This window comes from Chaetura pelagica, unplaced genomic scaffold (assembly GCF_000747805.2).
Source record: "Chaetura pelagica isolate M959 unplaced genomic scaffold, ChaPel_1.0 scaffold11, whole genome shotgun sequence".
In the NCBI taxonomy this organism is placed as follows: Eukaryota; Metazoa; Chordata; class Aves; order Apodiformes; family Apodidae; genus Chaetura; species Chaetura pelagica.
In genome coordinates this window covers 1,179,841-1,196,276 of record NW_009952694.1, presented here as the reverse complement: position 1 = coordinate 1,196,276, position 16,436 = coordinate 1,179,841, and the positions used below count along the sequence as shown (strand labels likewise).

The 16,436-nt window shown below is 36.3% G+C and overlaps 1 protein-coding gene across 1 annotated transcript in view; it reads right to left on the bottom strand.

Moving 5' to 3' along the window:
* Positions 1 to 16,436, bottom strand: part of AKAP6 (A kinase (PRKA) anchor protein 6) — a 239,156-nt gene that overhangs the window by 65,921 nt on the left and 156,799 nt on the right. Inside the window, exon 9 of the mRNA XM_009993930.1 lies at positions 14,164 to 14,284. Coding sequence (XP_009992232.1) covers positions 14,164 to 14,284 — 121 coding nt within the window. The remainder of the gene's footprint in view (positions 1 to 14,163; positions 14,285 to 16,436) is intronic.

Sequence of the window (16,436 nt, the reverse complement as noted above, 5' to 3'; positions counted from 1 at the left end):
ATAATGGCAGGGACAAACCAGAAAATTTTAGCTGTCATCTGAGAATGCCTCAGCACCAAGGTCAGGATTTCCTACCTGCTGGTTTACCATAGCAATGAGGAGAACTGTCTGTGGAAATTGTTAGTCCAAGAGACAGAATACTCTGCTGTTCAGCCAAGAAATAACTTGTGGGAGACATGGCTTTTAAAAGAGATGAAATAAGCTCCTCACCTATATCCCACCTATCCCCCCCAATAAGCATTTCTGCTTGATGTTGTCTGTTGCAGGTTGCCAACAATATTCTACCTCTCTTTTAATCTGGCTTCTAGCAGGAAGAGTTTAATTTTAATTAATGTGAGCCAAAGAGAAACATTTTCCATGAAATACACATTTTATTGCTTAACATTTTAATACTCTGAGTAACTTTGAAATGTGCCAGGAATAGCAAAGCTCACTTATTTAGCATTTGTGTTGTTAGACAAAGTACATATATATTGATCTGTATCTTACAGACAACTGAACTAAATGAAAATACGTGTCTTTAAATTACTGTATTATCCTTGCTTTGCAGACATACTAAGTTCCTAAGTATTTTAATCTGCTTTTATGAAGGACTCAGTACTGCTCATTGGTTTGTAGAGAAACATCCATTGCTTGAACTGAGATTTAAAAAATGGTGAGGTGTGGGTCTGTCTGCAGCTGGAGGCAGCAGGTGATGTCTTAAAGGTGAGATATTGACCATCAGAAAACTCTTGGTACATTACCTCTGCTGGAAGAAAAGTGCACTGTTCATGTGAAGGGAGGAAGATGGGCTGTTGCTTCTGGGTAAGACAGAAATTCCTAGTTTCACTGATTTCAGAAACCAGGGCTCTCTGGGGATCTCTGTTGGAAAGAATGCTATTTTCATTCTTACTTACCCCTACTCTCATTCACTACTTCTACCAGTGTGCTGGAAAAAATTATAGAGGAGCTGCTAAAGGAGCTCCATATCACCAGGAGATTCTTCTAAATCTCTACAAGTCTGTCTGTTTTTTGAGTCAATCTGTATTGACCACGGCAAAATTCCACAGGCTTTTACCAAGTGTGCAAAAAATTTGTAAAATCAGTTGTTCATCTCTGTGAAAGACTGGATTGTCTTTCTTTCAAGTGTTCTGCCTGCTTCCTGAAAGCTCCTGGTTTCTCATGGCCAGCAGCAAAGCCCTTCAAAAATCAAGAGATGCCACCCACAATTGACTCAGATTCTTTCAAGTTTTCTGATTTTAGATTGATACTCCTGCCCAGGTGTCCATTTAGGAATTGCTTATGGATTGCCTCTTCCTATGTTTAGGTTATCATCAGGTACTCACTAAAGGAAGAGTGTCTAGTCCATACTACGCTGGAATACCTCTAGGAGCATAGACTGATGAGCATAAAAGCCTATGGATACCTGACAAAATATGTAGCAAAACCATGGCTATGTTATTAATTCAGATTGATATGCCAAAATCAGTTTTTTACATCACAGTCAACACTGTTGCTACGAAAAAATGTCGCAGGTTTTCAGCATTTTGCTCAATGACTGGAATAAGTTTACTCCAAGATTTTCTGACCATTAGCAGATTGTTTATCCAATCTGCATTACTTTCTGTGGGTGCATGGTCTCTGTTTTGCCATGTTGCCTTTTTCAGCATTTTTACTAGACTAACAGAATCCTGTTTTGGTGGACTCTAGGGCGATTTGTGGGCTTTCATGCTAACTTCAATGCAACTTCTTAGTGCCCATCTTCTTCATATATGTTATATCCAGGTAGAATACTAGGAAGCAATGCAAGTGACTTTCCTGTATCTTTCAGGTACTGCTTTGCTTATTGCCTTCTAGTTGAAACCAGAGCTTGTATAGGTCTGTGGCCATAGGTGTGTACAATTCTTGCAAAACTACTATAGTAAACTTTAAGTGTTGACAACTCTTATTTCAGGGGTTCCTTATTGACTGATTTCATTTAACCACCGGTGTCATAATGATTTCATTGCACATCTGCAGTGTTTGGTTGCAACTCTCCAGTCTAATTTTGCTCCTTATCAGTGTTGCACTGCGGCTGGCTCCACAATCCAGCTGGTATCAAATTAGTCATTGATCTAATAGCATAGTTGCAAATATAGCAACTGAATGTATGGCAGCCTTCTGCAATGCCAAAACACAGAGAATCTTAAGATCTGCTGAAGTCACATTAAAGATATCTCCTTCTTCATTAAACCTTAAATTCTCCATGGTTTCAGATGCTGTATTTTCATTTCAAAGGTAACTGCAATATTCAATCTGTGTGCCTGGCTCTTTTTCTCAAGAACATTTTTCCTTTTACTTTTCATGTTGCCAGTTACTCTACACATGTTACACTAAAATACCTCCATTTCCAGCCAGTCTGCATCTGTCCTGCTTCATGGGATTCTCTGAGTTAAATCTACATGTGTGTTCTGCTGTTTCTGTTTTGGCACTTCTCTAGATAGCTCAGTCACTGTTTGGAAGCATATATTATATTGGCTTTAGTCTAGTGTCTCCCCTGTGAATGGGAACTGTGTATGTCACAAGTGATCTTGCAAACAGTTACGACTAAGAAATGTTTTATGTCTCCAGTTACACATGGGCACTTTAGCTCTTGGCACCATACCATATCCCCTTTTCTGTTTCTGGTATTCACAGAATCACTGGAGTTGGAAGTAACCTCTGGAGATCATCTAGTCCAACTGTCCCACTGAAGTAGGATAACTTAGAGCACTTTACACAGAACTGGATCCAGGTGGGTTTTTAATATCTCCAGAGAAGGAGACTCCACAACCTCCCTGGGCAGCCTATTCCAGTGCCCCATCACCCTCACTCTAAAGGAGTTTTTCCTCATACTTAAATGGAACTTCCTGTGTTCCAACCTGCACATGTTGCCCCTTGTTATTGGTGAAGAAAAGCTTTCTATAGCTATAAAATTACTTAGAATTATTTGTACCATTCTGATAAATTATTTTTTAGAGACTAAAATACTGTTTCTATTGCCTCTAAACAAAGTCTTTTTTTTGTCTGAACTTCCATTTTTCCTCATGCTCAGAGTCATTCCTATCTATATGCTATGATTTTTAGGTGTTTTTTTTACCTGGTTATTAATAGGAATTTCCTTCCTCTCTAATGTGACTCTTATCTTAGATCTCATATGCTACATTTGGGGAGATAACATGGAATAATTTAATATTTCTAGTCTCAAGCTGGCTCTTTATTTGCTTGATTGATTCTTAAACTTTGGCAGGCTCAGGGATCCCAGACCAATAGTCTTCACCTGCAATGAAACCTTCTCCCTTGTGTGTAATCCTCTAGGCACCAGGCATCAGCTACCAATCTATCATGTGTATTCATGAGTTGATGAGGAACTTCTGTTTGGCCATATTTACAAAAAAAAAAATAATCCTATTCTCTATGTTTATTAAAAAATAAACAAATAATTAAAAGTTAATAAAATATGTATATTTGTACCCATTCCAATTTTTTAATTGACATCTTATAGTATCATCAGTGTCAATGGACAGAAAGGAAAAAGTAGAAATGAGGGGTGATTTTCCTCTCCTGCTATATTCTCTCTCCTTATTGAAACTATTCAAAGTTTCAATTTCTGACGTAAATACCTTACATATTCTAGTAGATAGCTGACAAAAAAGAGACACCTAAAAACCATAACTGGAGATTAATCAGGTTCTAAAAGTAGAAGTTCTAAAAGTAGAATTTTCCTTTGATCCAACCCAAAGTAAAAAGGAAACAAAATATTTTCCTTATACATACTATGAGACATTTGACTATTGACTTGCTGAAGAAAAATGAGTCCTGACTCTAAATTACATATGCTTACTGAAAAAAAAAACACACCACAAACCAAAACAACAGAGTTTAACTTTTTGAGACGACAAAGTGAGATCACATGACTAACTACTTCTCACCTCTGATGATGTTTATTTGATCTCTCCACACTTGATAATAAACTAAGAGATCTTGGGAAATATTTTCTTCTATCTGCATAGTAGACATATAGTCCTCCTTGATGAAGGTCAGTAAAAAACCTGTGTGTCAGTCTCAATACATCATTCAAAAAGCCTAATGTTTATCTTTAGAAAGTTACCACCTGAAAATCTCATAACAGCAATTCTGTATCTATCATCTCCCATTTCTAAGAATAATCAATGGATAAAGTAGAGATGATCAAACTTTAGTGTAATGTCTGTCAAAATCTGGATGAATCACAGCAGGGTTTCAAACTGGAATACTGCATAGACATGACACAATGGTACTAAAAACCCCTCTTTTGATGATAACTGAGAGTCAGTGAGAAGTAATGCAAAGTGAGGCTGATCTTCATAACCTCTTTATACAATCAGCGAAGAGAGAGAAAAGGTTTCTTCTGAAACTGTTTTATAGTGCTTGACTTAAGATTCTGCTCTGAATCACCCATTAGAGGAACCTCTCAATACAGGCTGGTCTACTTAGCTCTCTTAGTAGTCTAAATCAGACTTCATAGATGACTCCTTCTCCCAATGTATTACTGGGGAAACCACAATCTGTCCATAGTCCTCCCTGCAGCCTGTGACAGCAAGTTGCTGGTCTGCTCAGTGACACTGCTGGAGTATGTCCTGCACATCTGTAACAGCACCTCTTATTCTGCAACAATAGGATGTCATGGGTACAACCATGTCTTCCCCCCAGAGCACCTCTCCATAGAGTGAGTCAACTTTAACCAAAATTCTATAGCAACCGTGTTTTCTGCAATGCTAAAATATCAGCACCCACAAGAATTAAAGGAGGCACCACAGGCATTTCTCACTGGCCACAGGAGTTGGATGGAGTCTACCCCAGGACCCCACTGGACCTGTTGCAGCTGCAACCATTATGAATGAAATTGTAAAGATTTTAACTTGTTAGATGGAGAAGTTAGTATCAAATGCTGTAACCATTTTTAGTAGAATGTATTAAAAATATACGCACACAATGTAAAAACATCATCTAACCTTAGGTATATTAAAAGGTTACAAATAACTACAAATAAATATCTTATATTGATATTCTATATTGGAATTATATGTATTTTCAATCTATAAATATAATATATATATACTCAATTTTGAAAAATACCAATAAAATTCATCACAAATAAAAATTCAGGAGATTGCAAACGGGTACACTTCACTACAACTTATTTATGTAATTTAGATACAATGCATTTAATATATTGCCACTGCAAGTTTACAGAGATTTTGTGAACTTGGGTTTCATATAGAAAATCTGCTAAAAAGGTTTTCTGTGATACTATGTTTTTTGTTTATTTTTAAAAAAGAAACTTTACAATACTGATTATTTATAATGTATACTGATGAGGAGTAATTTGGAAAGGAAACGGTATTTCCTGTATTATGTTTATGAAGCAAAACATCATGGACAAAGCACATAATTCCTATGAGTTTAGAAAAAAATGTATTTTCTCCTGGAGTATGAGGTGAAAAAATAGGGAAGTAAATTAAAAACTGACAGCTAACTTGAGGAATAGGATAATACTACTACCCTGTATTTTTTTTGCTAATGGCTTTTTATCTGCCTCCCTCTGAAACAACCTAATCCACCAAGCTGGATCCAACCAACACATCTGCACACAACTCCAAAAGTTATGTGTCATTGTGTTATTAACACTCCTAATTTTAACTTACTTTAATATACTATTTGGTGAGATCAGTGGAAGGCAGCTTTAGAGCAGACATAAGCACAGACACACTGCACAGAGGGTTGTTATAGCTTGGGGCAAAACTCCTTGAGGCAGGTTGCTGTGGCTTCTGTAAGGTTATGTAGGATTGCTGGACAACCTCATGGAAGAAAAATATCTGGGGAAGTAAATAGGACACACTATCCTCTGTCCTGATGGAGCCATTTTTGTGTTACATAGTAATTGCACAAGATCTGAATGGTCGTACATGGTTTCACAACCCAGAACAAAGGCTGTGAAATTTGAGATTAAAGCTTCAGAGATAAAGAGTGTGATAAAGAGAAACCAATCCTGGCTTCTTTAAACTTCTTTATTTTCATAGAGGGCTGATCTCACTTATTTGGCATAGTTGTATATGAGATTTTATGAGTGAATTTTGACTGCAAATTCACAAATCACTTCAAGAGATCACTTCAAGTCAGCTTATTCATATGAAATTCCATAAAATATGCTGGAATGTATTAAATACTAGCCTGAATGGGCAGCTCCTAGGACTCTGCATGGCTTACATGTGTTCTGCATGTGATCCAGTGTATCAGGAGACCAGAAAATACAGATAACCTAAACTTCTTTAGACAAATGAATAAAATTTTGAAAGGTAAGAACAATGTAAATTAGAACATACTCATATTTTGGAGCTTCACGTGGCCTCTTTACTCAGTTCAAGGCAGAGAAGAACACTGTGGCACCAGTACTGTTGTCCCTGGTGTTTGACTGCATGTATAATAGCACAAGTAGATCACCTTTTCTCAGGAACTCTTGGTCCAATATTAGGCCAGAATGCTTCTATTCTTCAGCTATTATTACTTGTTCTTTAGAGAATATGAAAAATTCAGTGTATGAGAGACTAATTATGAGGTCTTTCTACTTTGTTTGGACACTAGGCAGTCCTAGCATATAGAAAGCAATGGAAGTTGTAACTTTCATAATCCTTTGGGTTAAATTAAGGAGTCATTTCCATTTTTTAAAAACTGAAAATGCTTGATGAACAGAAAACAGCTTTGGGTAATTTACTGCTGGATGTAACTACTCAAACCACCACAGCTGAGTGTGCCAAACCATTGCTTTGGCGCTGAATATTTGACAATGCATTGAGGTCTCACTCCTTGGGACCTTATCCTGCCATTTTATACCAGGAAGGGCACAAAGACAGAGCATGTGGAGTTGACTAAGATGCTTGACGTGATGAACGTAAATTGTCCAAGTTTTGCAGCTGTAGTGAGGAATGGTGATGACAGCTATGTGGTACACATTTACTTTTGTTTGAAGTTGAATGCCTCTTTCATTTTAGACACACTGCTTTAATCTCCCAAAAGCTGTGCTGGCTTTTGCTACAAGCTCAGTAAGTACTGCTTTGCTACAATGCGAAGTTCATCTTCAATGTCATGCTGGGAAGAAATAGGAGAAACCTACTTATTCGCATGAAGCCACTTCTTGAGGAAATACAGGGAGTCTGCTCCATAGAAATTACAATGCTGCCTTTAAAAGTGCATGTTTACATTTGAAATGTATTATGGAAGCAACCAAGAAAATGTAAAAATAGTTTTCATATTCTGTCTTTATCCTTCTCTAGACTTACTTTGTAATTCCATAGGCATGGTAATTAGTGTTTTCCTGTTGTAATTATATAAGACATTAAAATAATATTTATCTGCTTTAAGTAAGACCTTTAGCCAACAATAATTTTCTTTTCTGCTTTTTAAAATACAAAATTTGCCAGAAGTAGTAAGGAATTTAATCATATTACAAAGGAAAACACATAGTCCACTGAAAAACGAGCTGGATTTTATAGTATGTGTCACAGAGTTTTCACTCGGTTCTCCAGTGCAACTGAAGAGAAAATAATTGTCTAGAAAAAGAAAAAAAAAAAAGCGCATCACCCCCTGCAATAGGAGTCCAGGAAACTTTGTTGTGTAAAGTCCTGAACTAACTTAGTTGATGTCCTAATAGCAGTCAGATTTTTACTGCTGCTTGAAGTATCTGTATTTATGAGACCTCATGTACAAACCATTTGTTTTCCTTCATAGTGTGGAAAGTCATTGAGGTTCTTAATCTATTGAGGGAAAAACCCAACAGCCTAGTACATGGAAATTACTGGACTTTGTGAAGAACAGTAATTGAAGTCAGAGTCTTCTGCAAAACTGAGCTCAGGCATTTTACTATGCATAGCAGCTAAAAAAATATTACAATGTCAAAGGCAAAGAATAGCTTCCATTGAGGCATGTATCAATCCTTGTATGTTGACATAAGTTAATGCTACATTTTGCAAATGCTAATGAATATCTCCACTGATATTATTTAGTAGAATATAAACATACATATTATTATTATTATTTTAAGTGTTACATGCATTTTGTCAGATAAAATAACAGCTTTCACTTCGGGATATAATTTGCTAATAGCATTAAGGTTGTGTTTCAAAAAGGTGGTGATTTTTGCCAGGTAGCCTAAAAATGTATTAGCAAACTATAATGACTATCCTGATTGCAATTAAAAATCCCTCCCAAATGGGTCAACACACCTAAGTGCTATCTGCAATCACATTTAGATTTTAACATCATGGTTATTACTTATTATCAGGCTGCACAATGAGATATTGATTACTTTTAACCTTCAGATCTAAGAATTCAGGAAAAGTCGAGGTAGTAGCACAGCCTACCTTTCCTGTCTGGCAAACTTATGGCCTTTAGTGGAATTCTAATGATTTCTATTGGCAAGGCAAATCTGAAATTAGTTTATTCTCTTGGCTCAGACAGAAATGATGACATATCTAAAAATAGTGCATGCATAATAGATTTGTAGTTGCTACCTAGAAGGGGCTCAATTCTGCAGTGTGCTGAGAGCTACTTGTGAAGTGATGATCATCATCTTCTCCCACTGACTGTTTTAGCAGCTCCATGCAGGCACTGAGAGATTACCAGACAGACAGAAGGCATCCTGGACCGTGCAGAATACACAGTATAGCAGCAAAAATCTTCACGTTTTCTAGTTTGTAACCAATCCCCTAAGCATATTGTCCACTCTACAGGCTGTTAATCTTTTAATAAGTTTTCTTTATATGGAAAATCTGCTTGAAATAAAGACTGAACGACAACATGGCTTCACTAGGTACGCAGGATTCATTTTAAATGGAACGAAGTAATCCAATTAAACTAATCTGTTTTACAAGTTAAAATGATACAAAGCACATTAATTGATCCTTATAGGCTGCTGCTATTTGAGCCCTCTCTCTGTTGGCACAGCATTTGGAACTGCTTTGCACATTTGTATCCTCTAACGGCAGAGAACTCAGTCCTCCAGTTCAGGAGAATTATGGGCAAGAGAAACATATAACTGTTATGTGTTAGATTAATTTGCAGAACACTTGGCATTATTATTGCCAAGTAGTCAAATTGTTCCAAGTTGTTCCGGAAGGTTGTTATTAATAGTATGTTTTCTGAGGAAAGTTCTGTCTACTTTTGGAACTGCATTTCTGTTGCCAAGGAAACTCCTTGAAGCACAGCATTCTAGGAGCACACTGCTGCTTTTGTTTGCCAGTATCCTATTCATATCATCTAAGTAAGCACTTTACATACTTCAGCCTCCAGTTCCAAATGTTTAAGTTTTTATGTATTAATATTACCATGTTAAATATTGTTTGTGCTTCTTTTTAAACGTGCGGTCATTTGTAAGACTACATTAACAATTGCATTAAAGGCTAGTTGGTTGTGGGTTTCTTTTTTTGTTGGTTTTTTTTTTGTTTGTTTGTTTGTTGGTGTTTCCCCCCCCCTCCCCCCAAGTTTGCAATAAATTAGTTTTAATTTGAATAATAGCTCCATAGGTTATAGCACTGGTCTTTAAGTGTTAATTATCTTTTCACTCTGAAATTAATGTAGTCATTTCCTACTGACTCTTCTACACCATTATTGAAGTGCTGAGGAAAACATGTCATTGAGTTCTGAGCCAGAACTGTTGTGATTAATCCTGGTCACATGGCCGATCTCTGCCAAAAGGAGATCGCTGAAAAAAGGTGACAAAGACAGTGATTTCCTGTCAGCAAAGAGTACGACAGGGCTGTCTAGAAGTGATGCAAATGAGGGAAACTTTCACCACGGTTTGTTTGATCCACTCAGGGCCATAGCACACTGAGCCAGGGAGAAAGGCACAATGGAGCAGCAGCACACCCAGAGGAGAAAACGAGCTGCACCTTCCCAAGAGGCAGAGCTTCCAGTAAGGAAAACAAAAAGTGCTGGGAGATTTTTTTCCCCTCAACTTTTTTTGAAAGGTATCCTTAGCTTTTGATGTGCATTTTCATGTTATTTAATACAATGAACAGCTTCCCTCCGATTAAATAATTTAACAGCCATTCAAAAGTTTTGTCAACTAAATGCTTTCAGAAATCTTTGCACTGCTACTTAAGTGTCTTTTTCCATCTATCATGACCATTGATGCTGAAGAGTGAAGACTTAGGGCTTAAGCAGTTTGTATTTAAAACACCATACTTTACTTGTAATCAGACAAGAAGTTATAAATTCTTTTATTTGATGTTTAAAAATGTTTAGTTAATTTTATTCTGAACATAGTAACAATTTTAATGATCATACTGTACTTATTTAAATAGGGTTTTAATCTAACAATTAAGTTTTGTAATTAATCTTCTGAGGAAAATGGAAAAAATTATCATTAACTTTTCTGCCTAGTATACTCATTTCTAATCACTGCAGTTTCAGTAAACACTGATTTGCTTCATTTTTGAACATTCAAGGTACAGAATTTCTCAAGTTCTCACTAAAGGGCTAATTAGCAGAGTTTAAATTCTTTGGTTTGATCCTCCAGCAACAGCATATGAATACAGCTGAAGTAAATGCAAGTTCTGTGTACTTAGAGCTTATGAGATCAGGCTCACATGCAGTAGATTAAAATGAAATAAACATGATACATTTGGCATTAAACTGAGCTACGACAGCAGTACAAAGAAGCAAGAGTCCAAACACATGGAAATGCCCCTTTTAATTTTTTTCTTAGTTAATAGATAAAGCATTAGAGGACAAATAAACTGTCGTCAATTCATTACATGTCTGCCATTTTATCAAACACTAGTTGATTTTCAAAATTGTTAGCTGACCGTAAAGCTGAAAAAATTTAGGGCTATGGCGGAGAACAGTGAGGAATTCTTCTCTTTTCAAAATCTTTTCATCAAAATCTAGGAAATTTAGAGGAAGGTATACATACATATTCATATTTATTTTAATAAAAGAGCTATAATAAGGATCCTAATAAAAAACTCTGAAGCTCCTGGAATATTAAGAAACAAAATTAAACGGAGAGCTAACTTAAATCTGTATTAAATCAGAAAATGGAGTATTGGGAAAACAGTCTAACCATAAGAAAACATTTTATTTTCCCATATGCAATTTTAGCATTTCTATACTATGCTATGCTGCGTTAATGTATGCTTTTCCCTTCCAATTTATCTGTTTCATCATTGCTCCTTCCCATTCATAGCTTCCTTTGGGGCAATGATTACTGTTGGTAATAGTGATACCACAGCAGGTTCCCTGGCAAAGGAAGCTTGCTGAGCTGGCTCAGAGGTGCAATTACTTGTCAGCTCAATAACTGAGAAGAAGGATCTGCTGGGTTAGGAGAATCCACCAAAATGGAGAGAGTGCAATTAGCAGGTTCACATTTGAAGCTGTAACGGATAAAGAATAACTAAAGCAAGACCTGTGTTTTCATAACACCCCACATCATTGAGAAATGCTGATAATAATAGCTGCCTGAATTTCCCGTTACAGCTTTCCTTCCCTACAGACCTGAATGGCTGTGTTCATTGAAAAGCGTAGGCAGTGATCCTGCCCCTTGGCTGTGAGCACCAGACCATCCACAACTCTGTATAAGAACATCCAAATAAAAAGGGTGTCACTATTGATTAGAAGATAGGTTTACTAGGCTAGTTTTATAAAACTATTAATACTCATTTTGAGGGCATGATTCATTGTTACACGGATCTCTGATATTACGGATGATAAAGACCTAGTGATTTATCTCATCTCTCGTGTGCTGGTGCAGAATTGTTCCCTCAATTACATTTGCTAATGTTTTCTTTTGTCTACTTTTAAAATAAATCTGAAATTAGAGGGATAGGGCTTTCAGCACTTCAGATGCTTAAGGGGATTTTTTAATGATTATTTTTTATATTTTTTTAAGGCTAATGAATTTAAGCCTTTTACTGAAAATTAACTGAAAATACCCCTCCTGTTTTATGGACATTCCTTAGTCATCTCTTAACCAAACTCCACATCTCTAGTTAAGTCCTCAGTCCTTAACAATTTCCTTGCTGCTTTCACTAGAAAGGGATATGCAGAGAATAATCACAGCGGGAGGTTAGGCAGGCTGCTTCTACCCTTCTCCTTCAAGTGGTTTTGCAGTGACCAGATAGGTACTTTTGAGATGGGAGCTTTCTTAATTAGCAGATGACCTCCCTGCAGAGGGAGAACAAATTGCAGAACAAATAAGGTGCCTGTGCTTCGGAAGCAGTGCTGGTTTGTCTGTGCCACATAGACTACAGACTCAGCTACTCTATCTGATGCAAACTATCATAATACTTATCACAATACACAATTTCATAATATTAAGAAATGATTGCTTCTTATTTTCAATATACAATATTCCTCATTTTTCTGCCATACTGTACTGGAAACTGATTCTTAAATTATTGCTCTCTTTTATTCTTCTCACCATGTGTGATTATCCCAGCCTTGCCATTTATAATTATTCACAATGGTTACCTTTGGGTACTGGAATTACCCTAAATAGCACCTAAAATACTTGGGCTGGCTGCTTAAGCTTTGTTCCTTTTCATACTGATGGATTGTTTCCTTAAAATTTATGTTCATTGATTTTTTCTGTAGAGGATTAAAACTAGTGGTTAGGTTAGGCATGACACAAGCTGTTTTGATATGGACAGGCACTGCCGAAACACCTTATTTTAGATTTGCAAGAAATTTTTTATCCATTTCTGACATTGTTTATTTCTGAGCCTAGCCAGGGCCAGGGCTGTTAATGTGTGATTAAGTCTAATTAAGTAACTAGCAAGTTAGGAAAAAGACATTAGCAAAAATAAGAAATCACTGTCAAAGCAAGAAATGGAGGCCTCTGAATTAAACTCACTTGCAGCCTAAAATAGTTTGGATCTGAACCATATTTCCATTTATAAACATATTTTAACTCATGTGACAACACTTTCTCACTGGGTATTTTAAATAAAAGAACTAAAAGTAGAAAGAATAAAATGCAAGAAAACCATCAAGAAGTTAGGATGCCAAAACAAGAGAAAAAATATAGTTAAGAAATTACCAAACCATGCAACCACAGAAGAAACAAAACAACTTCTATATGACCTTCAATGTACCATTTATTTGACAAGAAATAAAAAAAAGCTAGAGGGTAGTTGTTTCTTGTCATTATACTGTTGCTGATTCTGTGGTTAGTTATTAATTTTATTTTTTATGATTCACAATCTGCTCTTTGAAATATGCCATATGCTCAAAGCAATTCAAGGATGACAACTGTCAGAATTACTCCAATAAAAATTGCCTAAATGAGGAAGATTTACTGCAGCCTGATATTTCTGTCAAAAGCCCCTCCTTTCTTTCCCCCACCACTCCTCGGACCCGCAGACTACAGCTTCTCAGACATACAGTGAAGCCTAAATCAATTTTAGGATCAAATCACACATTTTGGGGAACTTCTTAAAAGTACTGTCTATCTAAGAGAAGTGCTAAAGCTTCCAGGCTAAGGCTGTTACGAGAAATGAGAAACCGTGTGTGTGTGTGCATATACACATATATATACGTAAGTATGTGCATATAGATATATATTAGATGATGACCCTATAATCAATATTCAAGTTCAAAAATTTTTTGCTGAAATCACAAGCAAGAGCGGTGACTTAACATGACAATGTCTGCTTTATGTATAGCTAATAAAAATTAAATTGGAAGAGTCCTGTATCCTGGCAGCAGCAAACCAAAATCAAGGCAAATTTCTTTCTTCCCAGACGAGGTCTGAAAGGTGGATAAGAATCCAGCTAAAAGCTCCAATCAAAACACATTTTGTTAAATGCTACCATTTCATTTTTTTCCTTCATTTTGTTTCAGTCTATTTATTAATGCAGTTCATTTATTTCTATTCATCTTGAAGACAAATCTTTGTCCTTCTATAGAATTACACCAAATAGAATGTGATAAAGGGAACTTTCTTGCAATTATGATGTCGTTGCAGCCTGTCAGTGCACAAGGGATGGAAATGAGGTTGGGGACAGGGAAGGGAATTCTAATAGACACCATGATACATACAATGAACGCAGCGATATCCTGTGAGAAAAAGACTTGTCAAGCTAATCAGATCTTCTATAGCTAGGTAAAGGCAGTAACGGTAGCGTTAACCTTGTAAAGATGCTGCTGCTGCTCCTCTGACATCATCAGGTCGTGGCTGTCCATCACAATGGATTCCATGTCAATCAGCCAATCCCAGAGCTCCTGGTATTCTGAATCAAAGTCCAAAAGGCTGTAGATAAGGAACAAAATGTATTATACATAAATACTGTGTAGTTGTTAAAATCTTGTATTAGAATAATATATTCTTGAAAACTCATGATGTTCCTAGATATATTTCTAAAGAGACATTCTGTATTTATGCAGAGTGGATGAAAATGAAAACTGAAATCCAATTTAAGCCAGTGCCATGACCTAAACTCAGTGGCTGATGCCAAATCCTGACAACTGTTGACATACTGCATTTGCTTCAAAAATTTTGAAATAGAAATTCCCCATAGGTTGTTGTTGTTTAATGGTTTTTAAAGCTCTGGCTTTATATTGAGAAAAATTTGCAACAACCATCACAATATAATTAATACAAAAATATTGTTTTTATCAAAAAAATTACCCAATCCACTCAGCCATCCCTCTGCTGTCCATCTGCCTATCTCTGTAAATATCCTACATTTATTTTCATGGATGAGTAGCTAGCATTTCAACTTAACACCTTAAGATAGGCTTGAGTGAATATGGTAAGCCAGTGAGAACTAAGGCCAGATACAGTATTAGACAGGTGTTCCCCACAGACATGTAAGAAACAAAGGTAAGGACAGGAAGTCAAAACAATGAATCCTTGAATAGCCAGCAATCATTAAAATTCAAAGGAGGATCACTACGGTTTTCAACAAAATAAATCATTAGAATAAGGAGCTTAAAAGGATTAATGTGATTCTCTATTGAAAGCTTAGTGAATAAGTATAGCATAGATTCTTCTAAAACACTGTGATACAAGGCAGAAGGTACAAGCTGAAAAACTGCACATTTGTCAAAATGATACCCATTGAAAGGGGACCTTAAAACTTGCAAAACTGGAACTAACAAATGCCTTGTCAGTAGTATCAAAAAGCCCCCATATTGATCTAACAACAGTGCATGTTCCATTAACACTAATTTCTCCCATTATTAACAACTTTTTAGCAAGCTCATGAAAAAATTAGCAATATATCAGCAGAGAAAAAAAAAACCAAACATATTTTTGCTCTTATTAATACTACTGAATTTTCAGTTGTTATTAACTAGAATACCACACAAATGGTAATTTTGAGAACTTATAAAGTTGTGACAAGTAGAACTGTCTCTCTGCAAGAAAGCAAGCAAGAGTGGAGAAAGCATTTTCCTTCTCCAGTACTATTTGCAATGAGTTGACAACAAAGGAAGTCTCATATAACGCACAAGTGTTGATTCCTGCTTCTGAAGTAAGTCTCTGGCTTAATCCTCTGTACTTAGTATACTTTTAGTCAATAATTTATGAGGTGTACTTACGTGAAATTGCCTGCTGCCCCAAGAAGTTAAGCAATGATGCTATTGCAAAGAAGGGCAAGTATAAAAGGGCAAGTTACTATTGTGGAAACAGAATAGTTTCATTTGGAGTTTGGGCTTTTATCCTGTTTCAGGAGGTATTTGACTCAGATATGATTTTGAAATGAAAATAAAGCTAAACTTCATTTTGAATGGCATGTTTGCAGTGATACTGAATCTTTGCCCCTTCCTCAGAAAGCAGTATAAGCATTCTGTATCTTCAGTATCTACTGCTCCTTACTACTCCTCTTGTTATATAAGAGGCTAGATTTAATTCTCATATAAATTGTTACAGGTTCAGTTGGACTTGGACAGCATGTACCAGTGAAAAGTCTAAAGTTATGAAGATGACAGGCAACAAAAGCCACATCCAATGTTCATGAATGGCATGGGATGCCTTTGGAGACTGCGTCAGAAAGTGGACTGGGATATTACTATAATAGGCAGATGCACTGGGTCCAAACACCTGCTTTGCCTCTATAGAATCACATCGTAGTTACAGTCCAAACTGGTCCATGTATTGGTGTAGTAGAACAAAGTGATCCTTTAAAGAAACAAAAAAGCACTTTTCTCTGACCCTTATAAAAGGGTGATGAGCACTAGGAAAGTGCTGAGCATTTTTACTTCTAGCTAAATTTCTAAACAGGAACTCTACCCAAAACATACAATGAGAGAAATAGGATTCACTGGATAAAAGCCCAGGAAGGGATGCTAGATGTAAAGGAGGTTTTTTGTCCCCACAGTTTACATATTGTGCCTATCCTCCTCCCTTTTTTTTTTTTTTTTTTTTTTTTTTTTTTTTATTTTTTTCTTTTAAATTCACT